This window comes from Lepidochelys kempii, chromosome 13 (assembly GCF_965140285.1).
Source record: "Lepidochelys kempii isolate rLepKem1 chromosome 13, rLepKem1.hap1, whole genome shotgun sequence".
Lineage (NCBI taxonomy): Eukaryota > Metazoa > Chordata > Testudines > Cheloniidae > Lepidochelys > Lepidochelys kempii.
Genome location: NC_136392.1, coordinates 11,021,235 through 11,041,757, shown reverse-complemented (window position 1 = coordinate 11,041,757; position 20,523 = coordinate 11,021,235). Strand labels below are relative to the sequence as shown.

General features: G+C 43.4%; 1 protein-coding gene across 2 annotated transcripts in view; it reads left to right on the top strand.

The window, feature by feature from the left end:
• The first annotated feature begins 9,566 nt into the window (after positions 1 to 9,566).
• Positions 9,567 to 20,523, top strand: part of TUBB1 (tubulin beta 1 class VI) — a 33,500-nt gene continuing 22,543 nt past the window's right edge. The window contains exons 1-4 of one of the 2 annotated variants that reach the window (XR_012154656.2): positions 9,567 to 9,767; positions 12,262 to 12,370; positions 12,884 to 12,994; positions 14,640 to 16,195. Coding sequence is in view for 1 of the 2 variants with exons in the window: in XM_073309209.2 (XP_073165310.1) it covers positions 9,711 to 9,767; positions 12,262 to 12,370; positions 12,884 to 12,994; positions 14,640 to 15,724 (1,362 nt within the window). In the remaining variant the exon portion in view is untranslated. Of the gene's footprint in view, positions 9,768 to 12,261; positions 12,371 to 12,883; positions 12,995 to 14,639; positions 19,086 to 20,523 lie in introns of those variants that run through there. The other variant, XM_073309209.2, reaches the window with a different exon arrangement.

Below are 20,523 nucleotides of genomic sequence, written 5' to 3'. Positions count from 1 at the left end.
CGCGAATCCCAGCTGTGGACCGCCCCCAGCGGCCCCGCAATCTCGGGTGTGTTCGGTTGCTCAAGCAGGCGCCTTCCTCCTGCGGGAGTTAGAGGCATTTGCAGACAGAGGAATGGGGTCCTGAGCGCTCAGCGGCCTCTTTGCAGCCCGTTCCCCCCTTGCCCTCCCGCCTTCAGTGATTACACTGCGATGGTTTCTCTTAATAAACGTGCAGGAACATCTGGTATCTGCAAAGAAAGTGCCTTCGTGCTATGGTCAGATGTTTTTCAGGCCAGGGTACAAACTTCACTGGGCAGGGCAGTTCCCCCAGGCTGCCTGCAGAAACACTGCGGCCCCTGCCTGTATAAATCCTTAACAACGTTCTTTAAGACGTATTTCCATCAAGGCCCTGATCCTGCCGGAAGTCTGCATGTGCCTAACTTTATGCACTGTGAGTAATCCCATTGAAATCTTTGCAGGAGCCTGGTCCAAACAAGGGTTTGGGGTTTTTTTCAAACTTTTTTTCTGGCGACCCAGTTGAAGAAAATTGTTGATGCCCGTGACCCAAGGGAGCTGAGGATGAGGGGTTCAGGGTGTGGGAGAGGGCTCTGGGCTGGGGGTTGGGGTGCAGGAAAGGGTCAGGGCTCTGGGTGCAGGCTCTGGGGTGGGACCAGGGATGAGGGGTTCAGGGGTGCAGGAAGGGGCTCTGGGTTGCGGGGGCTCAGGGCTGGGGCAGGGGATTGGGGTGCAGATTTACCTCTGGTGGCTCCTGGTCAGCAGCACAGTGGGGGTGCTAAGGCAGGCTTCCTGCCTGTCCTGGCACCGCAGACCACGCTGTGCCCCAGAAGTGACCAGCAGCACGTCCGGCTCCTAGGTGGAGGTATGCAAGCGGCTCTGCACAGCTCTCGCCCACAGGCACTGTTTCCTCCCACACCCCCGCCCATCTTATGGTTCCTGGCCAATGGGAGTGTGGAGCTGGTGCTTGGGGTGGGGGCAGCACATGGAGCCCCAACCCCCCGCGCCTAGGAGCTGGACCTGCCGCTGGCCGCTTCCAGGGCACAGCACGGTGTCAGAACAGGTAGGAACTAGCCTGCATGAGCCGGGCAGCGCCACCAACAGGACTTGTAATGGTCTGATCGGTGGTGCTGACCAGAGCCGCCGCGACCCACTGCCTTACATTCCACGTCCCAGTACTGCTCTAAACCACAGATGGCATGTCTACATGGCAACAGAAAACCCCAACCCAAACCCCTGTGGCAGCAAGTCTCAGAGCCCAGGTCTGTAGACTCAGGTTCACACTGTGGAACTAAAAATAGCAGTGTAGATGTTCAGCTCAGGCTGGAACTCAGGCTCTGACACCCTCCCCCTGGTCAGGTGCTGGAGCCCAAGCAGGAACAGCTACGGTAATTCCAGCTAAAAACACCCTAGCATAACCCACAAGCCCCAGTCTGTGAAGACAGCCTCTGAGCCTCACAGCTGGCGGTGTGGTTTTGTGCAGTGTAGATATACCTTTAGAGTGCTGACCAAGCTCTGGCTGGGAACAGAAAGCAGAAGCAAAACCAGTTGTGATGCAATTTTTATGCCCATTTCTGACTGTTGTGCAACTTTTGTGTCTCATAACACTTCTTTCTGGAGAATTAAATTAAATTGCACATTTTCCTGGCACACAGTGGTACAAACACAAATGCCTGACAGTTATTTTTCTAAGTGAATGTCATGCATATGAAAAGTGCCATCTTGCCAGCCCCGGAGGCTGAAATCCTCTGCTGAACCATCAAACAGGTACAATGTAGGCTGGCAATGGCAGTGTAAGCTCCCTCCAGTGCACTGATAGGTCTTAACGCTGACCTGGGATGAGCATCTCTGAGGGTTCGGTTTCCATGGTTGTTCAGTGATTGTCCTTTCTGTTAAGCTGACAAACATGAGGGTGAGGGGGAATTGTGGTAGTGGGTTTTCCCCAGTTCTTTGGTGATATGGAAACCTGTCCATTAGGCGCTAGGGGACATGAAATGCACTACACATAAGTCACTAAAGCCATTAGCTAGTTACATTTTTTGGTCATTATCCTCTTGTGCCAGTTTTGATCAACAATGAACTGGTGAGCAAGTTCAGATCCCTGTGCTAGCCGCTCCCCACGTTCAGGCCATGGCAGCTGGGACATTCCGTCCACTCTGCTAGAATTTTCCCAACTCCGCCGGTGTTGCTGTGGGATTAAGATTGACACCTGAGGGCTCAGGCTGGGAGTGACACTTTTTTAAAACTAAAACTGAATTTGAAAATAAATAGCGTCTGCTGCACTTAGCATACGGAGACAAGGCAACCGATGCGATGCTCCCAACACAAAGGTTTGTGATACACATGCATGAGGACAAATGCTTTGAAAAGATGACACATTCCAGGTGAAAGGCCCCCTCATGTATGAAAAGATGCAGGAGATGCTTGGAAGCACAGAGCTACACAACAACACATTGGTAAGCTGTGGCCAGAGGCTGAATGACCACAGGCATGGCCATTTTTGTTAGCCATGAGTTTTTAACCTCTCAGGCCTTCCTGTGCTGGTATTTACAGATTTTATATATAGAAATATATCGATGTGGAAAAGTTTCAAAAGCCCTAATGTGACTTAAAAGCCTAATTTCTGTTTTCAAAAGTGCCAGGCAGTCATGAGCCTTAATCCAATTGCAAGCCAATGAAGGCCAGTTTTTTTAAGGGATTTTTGGCATTGCTTGGCTAGGTGGAGCAATGCCTAGCCCCTACGTGGCCTGGTGCCTACTGGAATTTTCAGCCGCAACTTAAGCAGCTCCCTGTGCAGTGCAAGGGGGCAATTAAGTGCCTAAGAAAGGGCTTTTCAAAAGCCAGCAAGCTGAGTGGGGAACCAGCGAATGTAGCCAGGCATGAAATGCCAAGAAGGGGGGAGGGGGGGACGAAGAGGGATTTAGGTGCCTAAGTGGCTGAGTTGGTGCATGTGGCTGACATGCCAGAGCTAGGCTCCTCCCTCTGCTCAGGATCCTCAGCTGCAAACACTATCCTCCACCTAGGTCAGGTCAGTCACTTCAGTAGCCCATGCCCTAGCAGCCAGAACACTCTCATATGCACAATACCTCGCTAATGGTTGCCCTATGTTTCACTGTGCCCTGGCTGTCTTTTGTGCAGGTGCTAATGCTGCCTCTGTCCCCTCCTAACAGTGGCCATCATCAGGCCCTCCTGCTGCAGGGTCTGACAGGTGTCAGGTTGTAGGCATGCTCAGTGCACGCTTGTGATTGGCTCTTCGTGGCAATTCTGCTGTAGGGCCTGCGGGACTTGGGTTTGGGCGACAGCTATGAGCACCTCCTTGGGGTGGCTGCAGCACTTAGGCTGCTTTGAAAATGCCAATTAGCAGAAACTTAGGCATCTAGGGTACTGAGGCACCTGCGGGGTGGGGGAGTAGGTGGTGCGTGAGCTGTAGCTTTGAAAGTGTCAGTGGCAACCACATTAGGCCTTTTGAGGCACCTGAATCCCTTTAAATATCAGGCCCTGAGCTCCTGTGTGCTCATGTCACTTTTGAAAATGGGCCTTAGGCCCCCTAAGTTATTTAGGTGGTTTTGAAAATTTTACCCAGCAGTCATGTAATTTGTGCACCATAAAGAAAATGCCTGTTGCGATCCCAAAATGTGGGTGAAGGTCAGATAGCATTAAAATTGTCCATGAGGCAGCAGGGCCCATCTTACCTGCACAACGCCTAGCCAGTTGATGACTTCATCAAGCCTGATTGAAGAGATGAAATTTTGCAGAAAAAGTAAATGGCTGGTCTTTTAACCTAAACTGTATTGAGAGAGAGAAACTTGGAAAGCAAACATCTTGTGCTTGCAACAAGCAGTTTCGTTTCTGTGTTGAAGCATGACCTATTGCTATACTTTTAGAAGTGGAACACAAGTGGCTTGACTTCAAACGGGTTGTAAACGGCTTTGAAGCTGGCATGTGCGCTGGCCATGCGGAATACTGTTTGTAACAGTCCCAGAAATGGCATTATGGCCCAGCTTGGTTGTGACTAGAATTGGTTACAGGCTGGTGGCCCTTCCGTGCCCTGTAAGTCAAATTATTTGCTGGCCTCAGTCCAGTCTCATCACAATAAAATTCAAATAAATAAATAAATAAATAAATAAGCTCCTTTCCCTCCCCCCAAAAACAAAACACCATCGTAACAGTGAATTCTCTATGCCTGCCTTGTTGGCAGTCTCAGCAAATAAACCAAGGATTAATCAAGCCTTCCAGAGTGTAGTCCACGCCTCTCCCTCCACCTCCTCGCCTCAGTTGTGAGCCAGGCATGCCAAGGATGAGGCCAGAGGGTGTAGCTTGTATGCTGGCACTGACTGCTGCACCCAATTTGTGGCTAGGTACAGAGGTCTCTCCAGGACTGAGAGTCTGTCTCCTTCAGCGAGCACTAAACAGGTTTTAAAAAAGCGAAACGTGCACTTAGTCCTAATGATGACAATGCTGCGGGGGGGGGAGTCCAAAGAAATTGACTTGTGACTAGGCTGGGGCCCATCTTTATGCCTTGCCCCTATGTAACGCACATTCAAGACAGTGGAAACATGGAGTGGGCTGATACTTTTAAGGTGCAATACAGCGCTCTCCTGCACTTAAACTAAGTCAATAGATTTATAGAGCAGCACCCCTTCAGCCATGTCCCTGCATGCTACAGCTGCTGATCACTTGAAAACATACACTGCTTATCAATGGTAACACATGTACAGCATTGGCAGAGAGCAAATGCCTTAGTGTTATTAAACAGGCCTGAAATTGCCAAGGAATGACAGGGTAAAAACCAGAGTTGTTTGTATAAAGATGGTGCATTACAGAAAAGTGCATTTTAAACAATTCCATATTTGAAGGTATGAAGGTACTTTTTGCCCCCGGCAACAATTTATCTAGGCTGTATTCAGAAGCTGTTAAAAAAGGCAAACGGGTTCAGGTGGTTATCATTAGCGAAAAATATACTAACGATGGATGAATGAGTCTCTGTGAATAATTTATTTTCACATTCTTTGTTCTTTGCTCAGGAATTGTTCTCAAAAAGATTGCGACAATCTTAAATTTGTGGGTTACTCAAAACCATTCTGTCAATTGCATCAGCAACTCATTCTTGGTTGCCACTCATTAGCTAATTGTAATTATTTACAATCCAAACTGTGTAAGTAAATTTCATTGGTCAGGCAATGTTGGTTCTTTGCCCTAACTAGATGACTGATGTAACTAAGCTCCACTTGAGACCTGAATGTGCAATTTGACTGTGCAAATACTCCTATCAGTAGACTTTGAGTTTTTGAATGTTTTCAGGCAGTGAACACAAAATATCATAGAATATCAGGGTTGGAAGGGACCTCAGGAGGTCATCTAATCCAACCCCCTGCTCAAAGCAGGACCAATCCCCAATTTTTTCCCCAGATCCCTAAATAGCCCCCTCAAGGATTGAACTCACAACCCTAGGTTTAGCAGGCCAATGCTCAAACCACTGAGCTATCCCTCACCACAATATATATGGCCAAATTCAAATTTGCTTTCCAATTCAAAGGCAAATTCACAAATAATTGTTCCCTCATTCTTCCAGCTCTAGAAAATACCCATGATGCAGTAGGTGAACATGATAGTCGAGATCAGGGGTGGCCAACCTGTGGCTCCAGAGCCACATGCGGCTCTTTAGAGGTTAATATGTTGTTCCTTGCATAGGCGCCGACTCTGGGGCTGGAGCTACAGATATTAAGTTCCAGTGTGCCAGGGGGAGCTCACTACTCAACCCCCTGCTCTCTGCTCTTCCCCAAGCCCTGCCCCTACTCCCCCCATCCCTCCAAGGCCCATGCCCCTTCCCCCAAGACTGCCATGCGCTCACTGCTTCCCCCTTTCCCCCTCCCACGCCGAGCCACCTGCACATGAGAAACAGCTGATTGTGGCAGGTGCTGACTGGCAGGGCTGCTGGCGCAGGAGGGAGCGGATGGGGCGCTGCTGACGTATTACTGTGGCTCTTTGGCAATATACATCGGTAAATTCTGGCTCCTTCTCAGGCTCACGTTGGCCATCCCTGATCTAGATACAACTTCCTTGTCTGTTAAAACAGAATGGTTAGAATCTCTTCTGCATCTGAAAGATGATGCACTTGTCCCATTCTAAAGAAAACATGAAATGATCTCTTTCTACCTCTCATTGCTATCATGATTAATTACTGGGTGAATTATAATGCTCAGCCATGTGAAGGGTTGATAGGTTGGTCTAGGTGCAAAAGGGTCATTATCCTGGTGCTTGCACATACACATTGTGCTATATTCCCTGCAAACAGTAGTTCTGGGAGCATTTTTTGCTCTGTGGCTTATTTACATTGGCTCTTTCTTTAGTAGCTAGCAAGATTGACAGTACATGGTGGTGGGGAAGTCTGGATTAGGAAGATATTCCTTTTGGGTGGTGTGGCAGGAGGCCGCTAGATTGTCTTTTTTTATTTATAGTGCACCATAATGTGATAAAACGAATTACTAGAACTTCATTCAATGAGCCACGTTCTTCCACTGGACTGGTCTTATGTGTTTATTCAAAATAAACATTTAAAGGACTCATCTTCTTAATTCTTCTTCCTAGTTGGACACTGAAAGGCGCATGTCACTGAACTGTACTACGTGCCTAATGTAAAATGAAGCCATCTTAAACTCACAAAAGTGTCCTGGCTTGGACATCTGGTGCTCTGAGATACCAGATCTGTGTCTATCTGCAGGGGACATGCCTATGTCATAGGACTGGTTGGCGTTATGTTACTTCTTTGGTGCAATGAAGCATTTCCAGTGTTCCTTGGGAACACTCTTTTTTATCAGTAACTGCAATGGGGCCAGGCTTTTACCCCTCTATTTTGATGGCAGATTCCATGGGACGTACTAGTCTTTCTTCCTAGCCAAATTCTTCGTGGGAGGCAGTAATGTCCCTGTGTTATAAGGAGGATTTCACAGCAGCCTTGTACAACTGTTCAGTACTTCATGGCAGTGTAATATGGATTATAGTAAGCCAATGTATAGCAATAAAACAAAACACCGCCATGCTTTGCCTCAGCATGTAACCCAAAGTGCTTCATAGGGTGAATACCAGTTACAACGTTAAACTATAAAATAGTTGCAGGAATGCGGGAGAGAGAGAGAGAGAGGTGCAGGCAAAAGAAATGCAGGCAAAATAGAGAGAGGTTGAGTATTTAATTGATTTTGGTTGTTTCCCTGCCTGGGGTATAGTAGGTAAAGAGGCTAAAACTGTAATTTTTAAGATAATTTAATTAAATTATTAAGGTCAGAGTTAAGGGTATGCATTACCAAGTGATTTTCAGTTCTTTGTGTTGTGCCCTGAGGCTGATAAGTTGTTGAACTGAAAAATGTCAGAAGATATTGATATGGCTGAGTTGTGAGAGTAGTGGCCTAATGCTTGAAGGTCACTACTGGGTGTGAATGTTGCCTTCACTTAATTGTGGTGAGGAAACACACATATCTCTAAGTTAGCAAGGGTTTTTATGGGGACTATGTGTAATGTCTGGAGAAAGCAGCTGATTCTTTTGGACTCAAATCCTTTCTCTTAGCCCTGGTCTACACTAGGACTTTAGGTCAAATTTAGCAGCATTAAATCAATGTAAACCTGCACCCGTCCACACGATGAAGCCCTTTATTTCGACTTAAAGGGCTCTTAAAATCGATTTCCTTACTCCACCCCTGACAAGTGGATTAGCGCTTAAATCGGCCTTGCCGGCTCGAATTTGGGGTACTGTGGACACAATTCGATGGTATTGGCCTCCGGGACCTATCCCAGAGTGCTCCATTGTGACCGCTCTGGAAAGCACTCTCAACTCAGATGCACGATTGTTTGCGGTTGCTCTGATGCAGGGAGGGGCGACTGAGGACACAGCTTACAGGGTTGGCTTCAGGGAGCTAAAATCAACAAAGGGGGTGACTTTACATCAAGGAGTATTTCAGGCAGGACTTCACGGAGGGTTCCAATAAGAAATGGTGCACCTAAGTTATTGTTCTTATTGGAACAAGGAGGTTAGCCTGGCTTCTGATTGATACATGGCTAGATTTACCTCGCTGCACCTTCTCTGTGAGTAACTGCAGTGTGACCTAGAGGAATGAGTCCCCTAGACAGGGGAGGGGGGGGGGAAGCAAATGAGTACAAAACAAATCTGGTCTATTTCTTGTTTTGATCCACTCCATCTATCTTTTACATCTTTGGCTGGCAGCAGACGGTGCAGAAGGACTGCATGCCATCCACATCTCATGGCTGCTCGGCAGAAGATGGTACAGTACGACTGCTAGCAATCCGTATCGCCTGCCTGCTCACCATAAGACGGTTCAATAGGACTGACTGCAGGACTAAAGAGAATTACCTGGTCAAGTCACTCCAAATTTAGTCCCTGCGCCCATGTCTGCCCAGGCGCTCCCAGCCGACGTGGCCAGGAGCACCTCGGACACGACGAGGACGGCTACCAGTCGTATTGCACCGTCTGCTGCCAGAAGGCAATGGGTTGCTGCTACTGTATAGCAATGCCGTACCGCGTCTGCCAGCACCCAGGAGACATACGGTGACAGTTACCTGAGCGGGCTCCATGCTTGCCATGGTATGGCGTCTGCACAGGTAACTCAGGAAAAAAGGCGCAAAACGATTGTCTGCCCTTGCTTTCACGGAGGGAGGGAGGGAAGGGGGGGCCTGACGGTATGTACCCAGAACCACCCGCGACAATGTTTTAGCCCCATCAGGCATTGGGATCTCAACCCAGAATTCCAATGGGCAGCGGAGACTGCGGGAACTGTGGGATAGCTACCCACAGTGCAACGCTCCGGAAGTCGACTCTAGCCTCGGTACTGTGGAAGCACTCCGCTGAGTTAATGCATTTAATGCACTTAGAGCATTTTCTGTGGGGACACACACACTCGAATATATAAAACCGATTTCTAAAAAACAAACTTCTATAAATTCGACCTTATTCCATAGTGTAGACATACCCTTAAACAGAATATTGCTATAAAGTCATGGATACTATTTCTATTCAGACCATCATTTTAGGGATGTAAATAGCACTGGTGTTGGCAGATGTTTAGATTTCATCCTCACTGCTGCTCAGTATTTGGAGCTTTGTATTGTAGCGATGAGACTATATTTTAGTGAGTTGTGGGCAATAGCATGGAGCTCTCATTGAAATCCATGGGAGTTTTGCTTGAAGATTGATGAGAGGATGTGGCATTTAACAATCACACCTTTATTTCAGAAACAGATGAGGATTTGGCTTGAGTTTGTTTGCCTCTGTGTCTAAAGCAGTCTTAAGATAAGAGAGCCGCACTCCTTCAAAATGGAATATAGGCACTTTTAGTGCCTCTGTGTCTGAACGGACACATTCCTCATGCCGCACAGAATTAACATTAGTTGAGGGAGAAGCAAATTCTTCCTCTCCACTTACTCTGCAACGTAAGTCTGATCGTACATTCCATACATAGGAAGAAAGCCCAGTGAATGGGAGTTTTGCCTATATGTGAGCAGGCTTTGTTAATAGGAAGATGAGCATAATGTGTGGAGTTGGATACTCCCCTGAAGCTTGTTTGAGTGACGGCGTATAAAAAAGGCCCTTTTTGAAATGAGTCCAGTGTGGCTGTAGCTGATACTGCAGGAGAGAGAGGGTTTCTGCCAGAGGCTGAGCCTAGAGGAACTGGAATAGGCTGTAGGCTGAACTTTCCAGTCTACATAAAATGCGTGAAATTGTGCATCTTCAGATTGGCCAATGTGGAAACCAAGTTGGAGCTAAGGTGAGAATTGTTTTTCAGTAACCATCATTAGTGGCAAATGATTTGGGACCATATGGGCAGTACAGGAGTGATTAAATACGGCCTGATGTGGGGTATCATGGAATTCTGTTCACAGGCAGCTTGAGAAGCATGAGAAGTGAAGGTGTAGATTTTAATGTAATAGGTACAAGCTTCTTCATCGGGCAAGTGCAAGGGCTGAGCATAAAACATCTGCAATAGTTACGTGACGATCTGGTTAGGTGAAGATTATCAGCATTCAAGGGAACTCAGTCCTGCCAAAACACATTGGAATGTGTGCGGGTAACTTATTTATACCAGTCTTGAAAAGTTCTCATGCAAATGTATTTGTCTAGCCAAACAATGTACTACCCCCCACACTCCATATGTTGCTGATCATAATAATTTATTTTAAAAGGTGTTTTACTTGACCTTAAAAAAAAATTACTTGACTTTGATAAATGAGTGAGTAGAATTGTCCCAGGTTGACAGACAGCAGAGTTAAGGTTCCAGACTGAAACTCCCCTTACAAAAGACAAATAAATGTATATTTATATTCACATAACTCTAAAACAACTGCATCAAGGACCAGAGTTCAGACCAAAAGCAATTAAAAAAAATCCTTAGATAAACCGATTCAACGATTTTTTAGAGATATATATACATAGAGATACATACCCTGGAAATAGCTTCACAGAGATTGCTGTTAAAGTGCGTTGTAGGGTATAAGATGGCTAATTTTTCAATGACCTTTGAGTGTCATATACTGCACATAAAATGCTATACAGTAAGTACCCTGCTAATTAAATACAAGCATTAACGCAGATGCAGCAATGATAGAAGGCATAAAAAGTAGACAGAACAGACAGGGAACACCTCTTTGCAGCAATCTAGATGGGGATGATATTAATGAAGAGGTTGTAGTGTATCCTGAAGTTTTACTGCCCCGGGGCTTTACGTGATGTCGTCAGCACTTAGGGTTAGGGTTCCTGCCATTGCTTGTGACTGTAACTTATTTTGTTTGTATGTGAAGAAAGAAATATTATTTAAGCGTAAACCTATATCATAGGCTGTGATGGAAATGGTTATATATTGTGTTCACAGGCTATGGGAGAAATACTGTTTGTGCTGCATGACTTTTGCAGGAGTTTTTCTCTTTAGTTGGAGTCTATCAAAATGACGTGTGACAATTCAGAAAAATTAGCTTTTTAGCAGATGGATAAAACAGAAAGATTGGGCCTGGATTTCTCACCCATCCACAGTGCCCACTGACTTCTTTCCCTGGGAAATGCAGGACTAGTCCGAGAGGAAATATTTTCTGAATGAAAAAGTCAGTGTGGCTTTTTAAAGGTGTATACACTTTACTCTCTCTCTTACACATCCACACATACTCAGAAACTCTGCTCTGCAAATTGCTGGTCTCTAGTAATGTTGGTGCAAAACACAATACAAGGGGCCATCATCTAGATTTGTTACATTTATAAATTTAAAATGAAGTTATGTGCTAAAGGCAAGAGACTTTTAAAATTAAACTAGCCTGCTCATGACAGAGGGTGTGACTGCATTAACACTGCTGTAGTGAGCTGCTTAGATAAGAGACTCCAGGGCTGGATGTATGCATGGAGGTCTAGATTGGAGTTTTGCTAATTTTGTTTTTTGATGATCTGTTCCTGTATGCTCTGAGCGTGTTGCCTTCAAGTCTGCCTCTTAAAAGAAAGCCGTGTTTATTTTGAATAGTTATGGGCCAGAAGCAAACTCCAGATCCAAACACTGTCAAATGTGTATCACTAAACCTGCATTACTAAAATTAAATATGATTCATTAGGAAAAGTGAAATGGCTTAGAATGTAAACTCAAGCTTGAACTCTTGAATGTATTTTCTGCATCTGCATCCCAGAATCTGACAATGTCTATGCCAGACTCCTTATTCTATTATCTTCAGACAAACCCAAACACAACTGCAGACCTAATGCCCATGCACAGTTACTTGGACTGTGTGTGCAACTGCATGTGGCAATGATCACTTATGTAGCTATCTGGTCCCATCGGTTTGGTATTGAGAGGTATGGAAGCTACACCTAAAGAAAGGGTGACTGAGTTCTGGTTGTAATGTGTAAACTTGTCTGACTCAGTTAGAATTCCTCCACACTCACTTCAGTGCTGGCCAATCCTCAAAAGCCACAGGCTGACCCTTACTATATGATCATATAGGCTGGGCCTGGTGCTACTTCCCTCAAAAATCAATGGGAGTCTTGCCATTGACTATAATGACCTTCTTTAGCCAACTTGCACAGTTGATGCCTAGAACTGTAAACACATATATGTTGACTTTTTGTGTGTGGCGCTTATTGATTTTGCTATTAATGCCTCTGGTGCATTTCATACGAGGCTGCTTGTATTAGGTAAGATGTTTTCCCCCTTGTTGCAGTGTTTATAGGTAAATGGTGGGACTGAAGAAGCGCTTACTTGATTGTACTTAGCCCTGTTTCTTTTTCAGTTCTGGGAAGTGATAAGTGATGAACATGGAATTGATGTCACTGGGAACTACCACGGTGATTCGCCACTGCAGCTTGAGAGAATTAATGTGTACTTCAACGAAGCTCATTGTAAGTGCTCAGGGTCTTTAATGGGTTGGCTGAGCAGATTCAACACGGGAGGGTTAAAATAAAAAACACTGTGGGTGGGTGGGATTTTCAAAGTCAGTGTTTTAGGAGCACAAGTCCCTAAATCGTTCTCCTAATCGTTCTCCTAAGTCACTTTGGTGCTTTAGAAAAATACCACCCTGTATCTTCTCTCCCTGTCGTGTAGTCCTAACTTGTTCTTACAAATCAAAGCTCCCACTGAAATCAACAAAAGTTTTCCCTATAAGCAGTAGAGGAGTGGGCCCAATGTTGATTGACCAATGAGGGTTTTTCCAGGTTGTGACGTTAGTTGATCTTCTGTACTTATTAAAGGGACTATCACTTCAATAGCATGGATTGCACTTTGCTCTGTTGTAGAATGTAGAATTTTTGTAGAATGTACTAACTGAAATGTCTAAACTGAGGAGATGTGATGTGATGGGCGTAAGATTTTGCCTGGCTACCTGTCAATGTATTCTTACTTTCCTTTTGCCACAGCCAAGAAGTTTGTGCCCCGTTCTATCTTGGTGGACTTGGAACCTGGAACCATGGACAGTGTACGATCCAGCAAAATAGGCCCACTCTTTCGACCTGACAATTTTATTCATGGTATGTGCAATATGTTGTTAATCATATAAATAGGACATTATGGGGATACTGCGAAGGTTGACAGACCCAGAATCCCAAACACAGGGTCTCCCTAAAATATATCGTTTTTGTTTGTTTGCTTGTTTTTAAAAGCATCCCTACATAAATCAAAACAGTATTCACCCTTAACACAGAATTGCTACAATAATGTTAGAGGGAGACCGTTATGGACAATTTTGTTTAAGTTTATGTCTGGGATAGTAATAAGAACTTAAATTGTTAAAACTGAATTTTTGAAATCTGATTCACTCTTCACTGTTAATTCTGTATACATTTAATTCAATTAAAACAGACTAATCAATTTCACTTTTCAGCCTTTGTCAGCTAATGCAAAACTGCAATGACTGGATCCCCCAAAATGCCTGGCAATGTTAAAATGCAAAAAAACAAAAACAAAACCCAACAACCCAGAACACTTTGCACAGGAATTTAAAACAAAATATTTCAAGAAATCATTTTTATTGTACCTTCAGATTTTGTAAAATGGGTTTATACAAAACCTAAGTTTTAGAAACATATACAGATGCCAGTGGGTCTTTAAAATCCCAGCTGCTAAGCTAAGCAACGCATCCTATTCAAAACAAGTTTTTCAAAATCTTAGCAGAATTTGTCTTTTTAATGTCAAGAAGTCAAATAATTAGAAAATAGTGTGCAAAATGTTGCAATTAACACCTAAAATTACAAAGATTGGAAGAGATAAGCAGATAAAAATTTCTGTTTTTCTCAGTTTACTTTTTGCATTTGAAAACCCTTTGTATATAGTCAGTGTCCATATTTCCTCTGTTGTGTGTAGGGTCCTTTTCTCACAGCAACGTGGAAGAGAAAACCATTTTTTTTTAAATTGGAAAGTATGCCAATAAAGCCATAGTGAAAATATAACATTCTGGGGAATAAGTAACATTCTGAATGTTTTTAGTTGCAGAAATAGTTAGGGTATTATGATTAAGGAGAGGTTTAGAGGGTTATTGAAAATCAAGATACAGGAGTTTTACCCTGGAACGGTTCTGGGTTCACAAAAGGGATGAGCCATAGATATTTTGTATCTGAAAAAGTTTAATAAATTCCCATTTGTTTTTTGTCTGTATTTGAAATGCAGCAACTTGTGCTAGTGCTATTGGAAACTTTGAGTGTGTAAGCAGCACGTAATAAAGAATTGTGTTACTATTGAAAATGGTAGCAATTTTGTATGAATTTAGAAATTTAGCAACTAACACCAGAACTGTGTTAAAATTCAAAAGAAGATAAATAGCAAAATAAGAAAATTCCATTTCTTCATAACAATTTTGGAGGAAACATATCAGTTTGTTGACTCTTTCCTGAACTGAATGTGGAAGAGAGGTGTGCAATTGCCTGTCTGGAGTTTGTCCAACCCAAGTTTTCCCAGATTCAGTGAATGCACATTACTCCTTAGTCAATGGGAATGATTAGACACTGGCCTCTTTAGAACACCTTTTTTTGTATTTGTGGGGAGTTATGATGTCTGTCCACTATGTCATTTGTCCTATGGCCTTTCTACATCTGTCAGTATTTGGCAGCATTCTTATTAATGACTTTTTACATTTGGTCTGGTAACATTGTGGCTGGTTTTCTGTAATTATATTCACAGGTAATTCAGGTGCTGGCAACAACTGGGCTAAAGGCCATTACACAGAAGGAGCTGAGCTGATTGACAGTGTAATGGATGTGGTCAGGAATGAGTGTGAGAGCTGTGATTGCCTGCAGGGGTTTCAGCTCATCCATTCACTTGGAGGAGGCACAGGATCTGGTATGGGCACACTCCTTATCAACAAAATCAGAGAAGAATACCCTGATAGGATTATTAATACTTTCAGCGTAGTGCCTTCACCCAAAGTATCAGACACAGTTGTAGAGCCATATAATGCCATACTGTCCATCCACCAGCTGATAGAGAACACAGATGACACCTTTTGTATTGACAATGAAGCTCTGTACGACATATGCTTTAGAACCCTAAAGCTCCGCAGCCCCACCTATGGTGACCTCAATCATCTGGTGTCCCTGACCATGAGTGGTGTCACCACCTCAGTCCGTTTTCCTGGTCAACTCAATGCAGATCTGAGGAAGCTGGCTGTCAACATGGTGCCTTTCCCTCGCCTGCACTTCTTTATGCCTGGCTTTGCTCCACTGACAGCTCGAGGCAGTCAGCAATACAGAGCCCTCTCGGTCCCAGAGCTTACCCAACAAATGTTTGATGCACGGAACATGATGGCAGCCTGTGACCCTCGTCATGGACGCTATTTGACTGTGGCATGCATCTTCAGAGGGCAGATGTCTACCAGAGAAGTGGATGAACAGTTGCTGGCTATCCAGACCAAAGATAGTGCCTACTTTGTGGAGTGGATCCCTAACAACGTGAAAGTGGCAGTGTGTGACATACCACCACGAGGGCTGAAGATGGCAGCCACCTTTATAGGCAACAACACAGCCATCCAAGAGCTCTTCATTAGAGTTTCTGAACAGTTCTCAGCTATGTTCAGACGGAAAGCATTTCTCCACTGGTATACTGGTGAAGGTATGGATGAGATGGAGTTTTCTGAAGCAGAAGGCAATACCAATGACTTGGTGTCTGAGTACCAACAGTATCAGGATGCCTCAGGAGATGTAGATGAATATAAAGAGGTAGAAGTGGAAGTTAACCAAGAACAAGAAACACTTGAAAAAGATTTTTAATATCAGAACACTATCCAAGAACACTTATTGAATGTACATCTTCTATTAAAAAGTAATACTCACCTACCTATCTGAAGGGAGAACTCTTAAAAGTATCTACCTTTCTCTATATTAAATCAAAGCATATCCACTGTATATATGAGTATAAAGTATTGTGACACTGAAATTAACACCCATAGTGCCTTTTCCTCATAAACAATGTCTGGTACAGCAAACCCCACAAAAATAACAACCACAAGAGCAAGTTGTGCTATGTCAGCCATCTTCACAATTCACTAGCTTTTAGAATGGTATAGTCAGATTCTGAATGTAACAGCGTGTTGTGTGTGACAAAAGTCATGACAATGAGTGTTGGTGTAATATGCTCTAAACTGTCATAACGTTTATGTATTCTCAGGCAAATGCAGATTTAGGTTTTACATTTGGGAATTTTAGAAGGATACATGTGTATTTATCCATCAGGTTATAACAGTAAGTACCTATTTTGTTCTGCACACCAATCAGCAAGCTGAATCAGTGTTTGTTAAGGAGTGTAGAAAAAAGTTTTAAGGTACCTTCTAAAACATTTCTTAACAGACTGAAAGAGTATTAACCAATAACATCACTTTCTTTTTGTTTTACATTATGGAAGATTTTTTGTATTCGCAATGTTTTTATATTTCATCTTCAATTACATATTTAGAGTGGTTTATATCAGCTCATAGTTTTGTGAACTTTATCTAGAAGTTTCTTTTGGTGCTGTCCCTCTCCCTTTAAAGAGTGTATTTATAACTTTTCCTCTTATTGTTTCATACAGTGAACTAAATAGAATGGTTTGCAGTTAGTTTGAGATGTAACCCCAATGTCACAATTCAGTTTACATAATTTAGGAAAGTTAAAAACAACAATGCATCTCACTCAAAGACAGATCCTGTTGCTAGCCATTGTGGTGGTGTTATCCATTCAATGCTATTTATAATATAGCAACTATTACTGTGGTGTTTTGATGTTTCCTGAATCATTCCCCCACTTTAAACAAATATTTAACAGTTTACTCAAATAATTTCTAAGACCTTTACAAGACTTTTTTGAAAATATTTTTCCTTGTCTATCAAATGTGCTTCATTAAAAGTTAAATCTCATAAAAAACAAATGTTTATGTTCCAGACAAATTTGAGCTTTTTTAAGTTTATGCATTATTTAAATAAAAAGAAAAGACAAAAATTGTTAGGTCATTTCTTTCCCATCCTTTCAAGCTCTAACTTTGCCACTTGCTTGGAGATGAAATAATTAACTTTTCTAGGGTAGAACCTGAAAAGATGAATGCAAGTCGCATTAATATGCAATTCCACTTAACACATGAACACTTTAAAATCTTACAGCCAGTGGCTATTAGAATCAACTACAGAATCATAGTTCAGTTGTGTATGTTCTGAAAGTATTTTAAAAATGTGATTTCATCTGTCTTTTTATGGTCTGTACCAACGAACTGACTCCATTCTCTTCCAATGAGAGGTGAATGGCAAGGTGACTTAACTAAGACTTGCTGTGCAAATGGGTTACGACTACGTATGTTGATTACTCAGTCTCCACTGCGATGCTAAGAGTAGGGTAAGCCCCATCATGAATGGATAAAAGACATTTATTTTTCTCAGCCCAAACCACAAAACTTGGTTACTACTTATCTGGGAAATAAGACAATCGAGCCAGTTATCTGTGGAAGAGCCAGGTCTGACCTGTTTATAAGAGTCTCTTGCTTCAAATGCAGACAACATGGTCCACAGCATTCCCTCTGTCAGAAAAGGGTCATTAAACAAAAGGTGACATTTTCAAATGAGCCTGATTTAGGAGCACAAGTCCCAGTGGCTTGGGAAGAACTGCAACTTTAACCCAGTTTGTTCACTACATTGAACACAGTGTGCCTTGTCTACACAAGGCTTTTCAAACATGTTAGCTAGCACATATTAGCAAACATCACAACTTTACATCCTAAGCTAGAAAAAGTTTTAGGCTGTTTGGAAAATCCCAGCCAAAGTGTCTCTCTCTGAGCACTAAGCTTTTCACTCATACTCACTCCCAAGTCAGAAACTGAATCTGTACCATTACTCTTCTGAGCCACAGCTTAGGTTAGTCTGAAAGTCTCCAAGGAACAGGTTCTCCTGCAGTAGTTCATTTGCGCAATGACCTGCTCTGTCACATCTAGAGCTCTACTCTTTGGCCTTCTGTTTTGAGAAATGGAACTTGAAATTTGTCTAGATAACTGTATTACAAGCCAAGCAGCACTATGAAGTTTATACATGCCTTTAAGGTAACTTTTTCCTTCTGTAAAAAATTCATATACAAGGAACCAAGAACATTAAAAACTTGTTCAAGATTTGTGTACTGTCCAGAACAAAATGCTTGACGCTTCAGTTGCATTAGTCTGGTCATACAAGTGAACACACTCAGTGACCCAGCTATTCTGTACACCTAAACTTGGACACTGTTACATAGCTCACACATTCTGTTGCTGAATGATTAACTTTGAAAGGACTCCTGTAGCAAAGAGATAAGTAACAAGCTAGGAGTATGAAAGCCTCAATGACACTGAATTATTTTTAAAGATGCTGTCTTTTAATGAAAACTAGTTGTTCTACTTAGTGACAATTCTGCATATGCTATTTCCATTTTCTTATCATTATATGCGAACAGGAATAGCTGAACGAAGTCAGAATCTTAGATGGCGTGTATCTACTTCATCTGAATTAGGATAGGTTAGCAAAGTTGTGGGCCATACAGTCCACCTTCTAGCTGAGACACCCCTTTGCTGTTTGCTATTTCCCCTATACTCCCATACTGCTCTATTTTTGGTGAACACATTTGAGTATCCTATCCTTTTATGACTGTCATTACTGTCAGTGAAACTGTCAACTTACAAGAAATGACCCATAGAATTGGTTGTGGTGTATACCCCACCTTCCTGTTATTTTGCCCACACAATGATGTGTGAGTGCTGACGAATGTTCAAGTATTAAAGATAGGACCAGAGCATCAGATGTTATTAAATTTATATAGAACATTTGTACCTTTAGAGACTAGACAACTAGACACTGGGGGAAGGGGTAGTAATGGAATGGTACAAAAAAACCTCAGACACTGTACTTAGTACTGGGGTTGTCAGAGTTGTGATTTCAGTAACAAAAAAACATGAGATGCACTTTATTAGTCAAATTCATGTTTTGTCACCTTCTACTGGAACACTGTGGGTTCTTACTGTTTCCTGTAGCTACAATGAAAAGGTTAGCTGATCGATGGTAGGGCCACTCAACCACCATGGAAACCTCCACCCCATAGTGTCTTTCTAACTGCCCCATAAAACATAGCAACCCGGAAGATTCAGCAAGTGTGGCAAAAAATACCATGTACAAGGCACCCATAATTTTCAAGTGTTTGAGTAGAGTTTAACTGTGATTGTTGCATAAATTTCAAGAGAAAAAAAAAAGTGAGATTTTAAAAAGCAAGCAATGTGTTTTAGAACAGGCCTGGGCAAACCACGGTCTGCACCATGCGGCTCGGCCCCGCTCCAGCCAGGGCACTGGGTCGGTGGCTGGACCACACTGCTTGGCCCCACTCTGGCCAAGGTGCTGGGTTGGAGGTCATATCACACAGCTTGGCCCCACTCTGGCCACAGGATGAGGGCCGCCCCACGCAGCTTGGCCCTGCTCTGGTGCTCCAGCTGGGGTGCAGGGTCGGGGGCCACATCACATGGCTCCTGGAAGCCGCGGCATTGACCCGCTCCGGCTCCTACATGCTCCAATGGGAGCTGAAGGGGCAGTGCCAGCAGATGGGGCAGCGTGCAGAGCCACCTGGCCGCACCAGAGCCAGAGAAGGGATATGCCACCGCTTCTGGGAGCCACTTGAGGTAAGCACTGCTCAGAGCCTGTGCCTCTCTCCACACCCCAACCCCCTGCCCCAGCCCTGATCCCCCTCCCACTCTCCAAGCCCCTCAATCCCAGCCCGGAGCACCCTCCTGCACACCAAACCTCTCATCCCAAGCCCCACCCACGCCCACACCCCCAGCTGGAATTTACACCCCTTCCTGCACCCCAGCCCCATAACCCTCCTGCCCTCCAAACCCCTCAATCCCAGCCCAGAGCACCCTCCTACACCCCAAACTCATCCTCATTAAAGTCTATGAGCTTGAATTGTTTCCACATTGACTGCTTTTTAAAAATAATTGCAATTTAGTAAAATTCTTGTGTCTTCAATAGCATGCCTGGAATTTTTTCTTTTTAAATATTTCTAGAATTTTCTGCTTCCTTGCTGAGGTTTTTAAACAGACTTTTCCCGCAAGGAACAGTTCTTAGGGCCACACACATTTTGTGCACATACATAACCTCAATCCTGACCTCACTTGCTAAGCAACCTGGGAAGTAGATATCTATGCAGTGAAAGGGGCTTCCTTGGGACTTTGTGGAGAAAAGTTCCCTTTCCTTGTGTAGGCATTCTGGGAAAGAAGACACCCTGCTGGTTCTAAACTCAGAAAGAGTAATGCTATTGCTGTTACTTATGAACACCCTTTAGTACAATCCAGAAAAACAGGAGAGCTCCTTTCAGACCAAGGAATGAAAGTAATGTTCAACATATGAAATCCCTTCAGAGGAAACTAAAGTACGCTAACAGAATGGTTTCCATTTCTTTCCATACACAGCTATGACACTTGCCAATAGAAGACTATAACAGGTGTTAAACTGAAGTAAATTATAACCTTCAGAGGGAAATTTGGTCTTTAGATATCACACATTTTAGAACTGTTAATGTGTCCAAAAATTTACCATTTC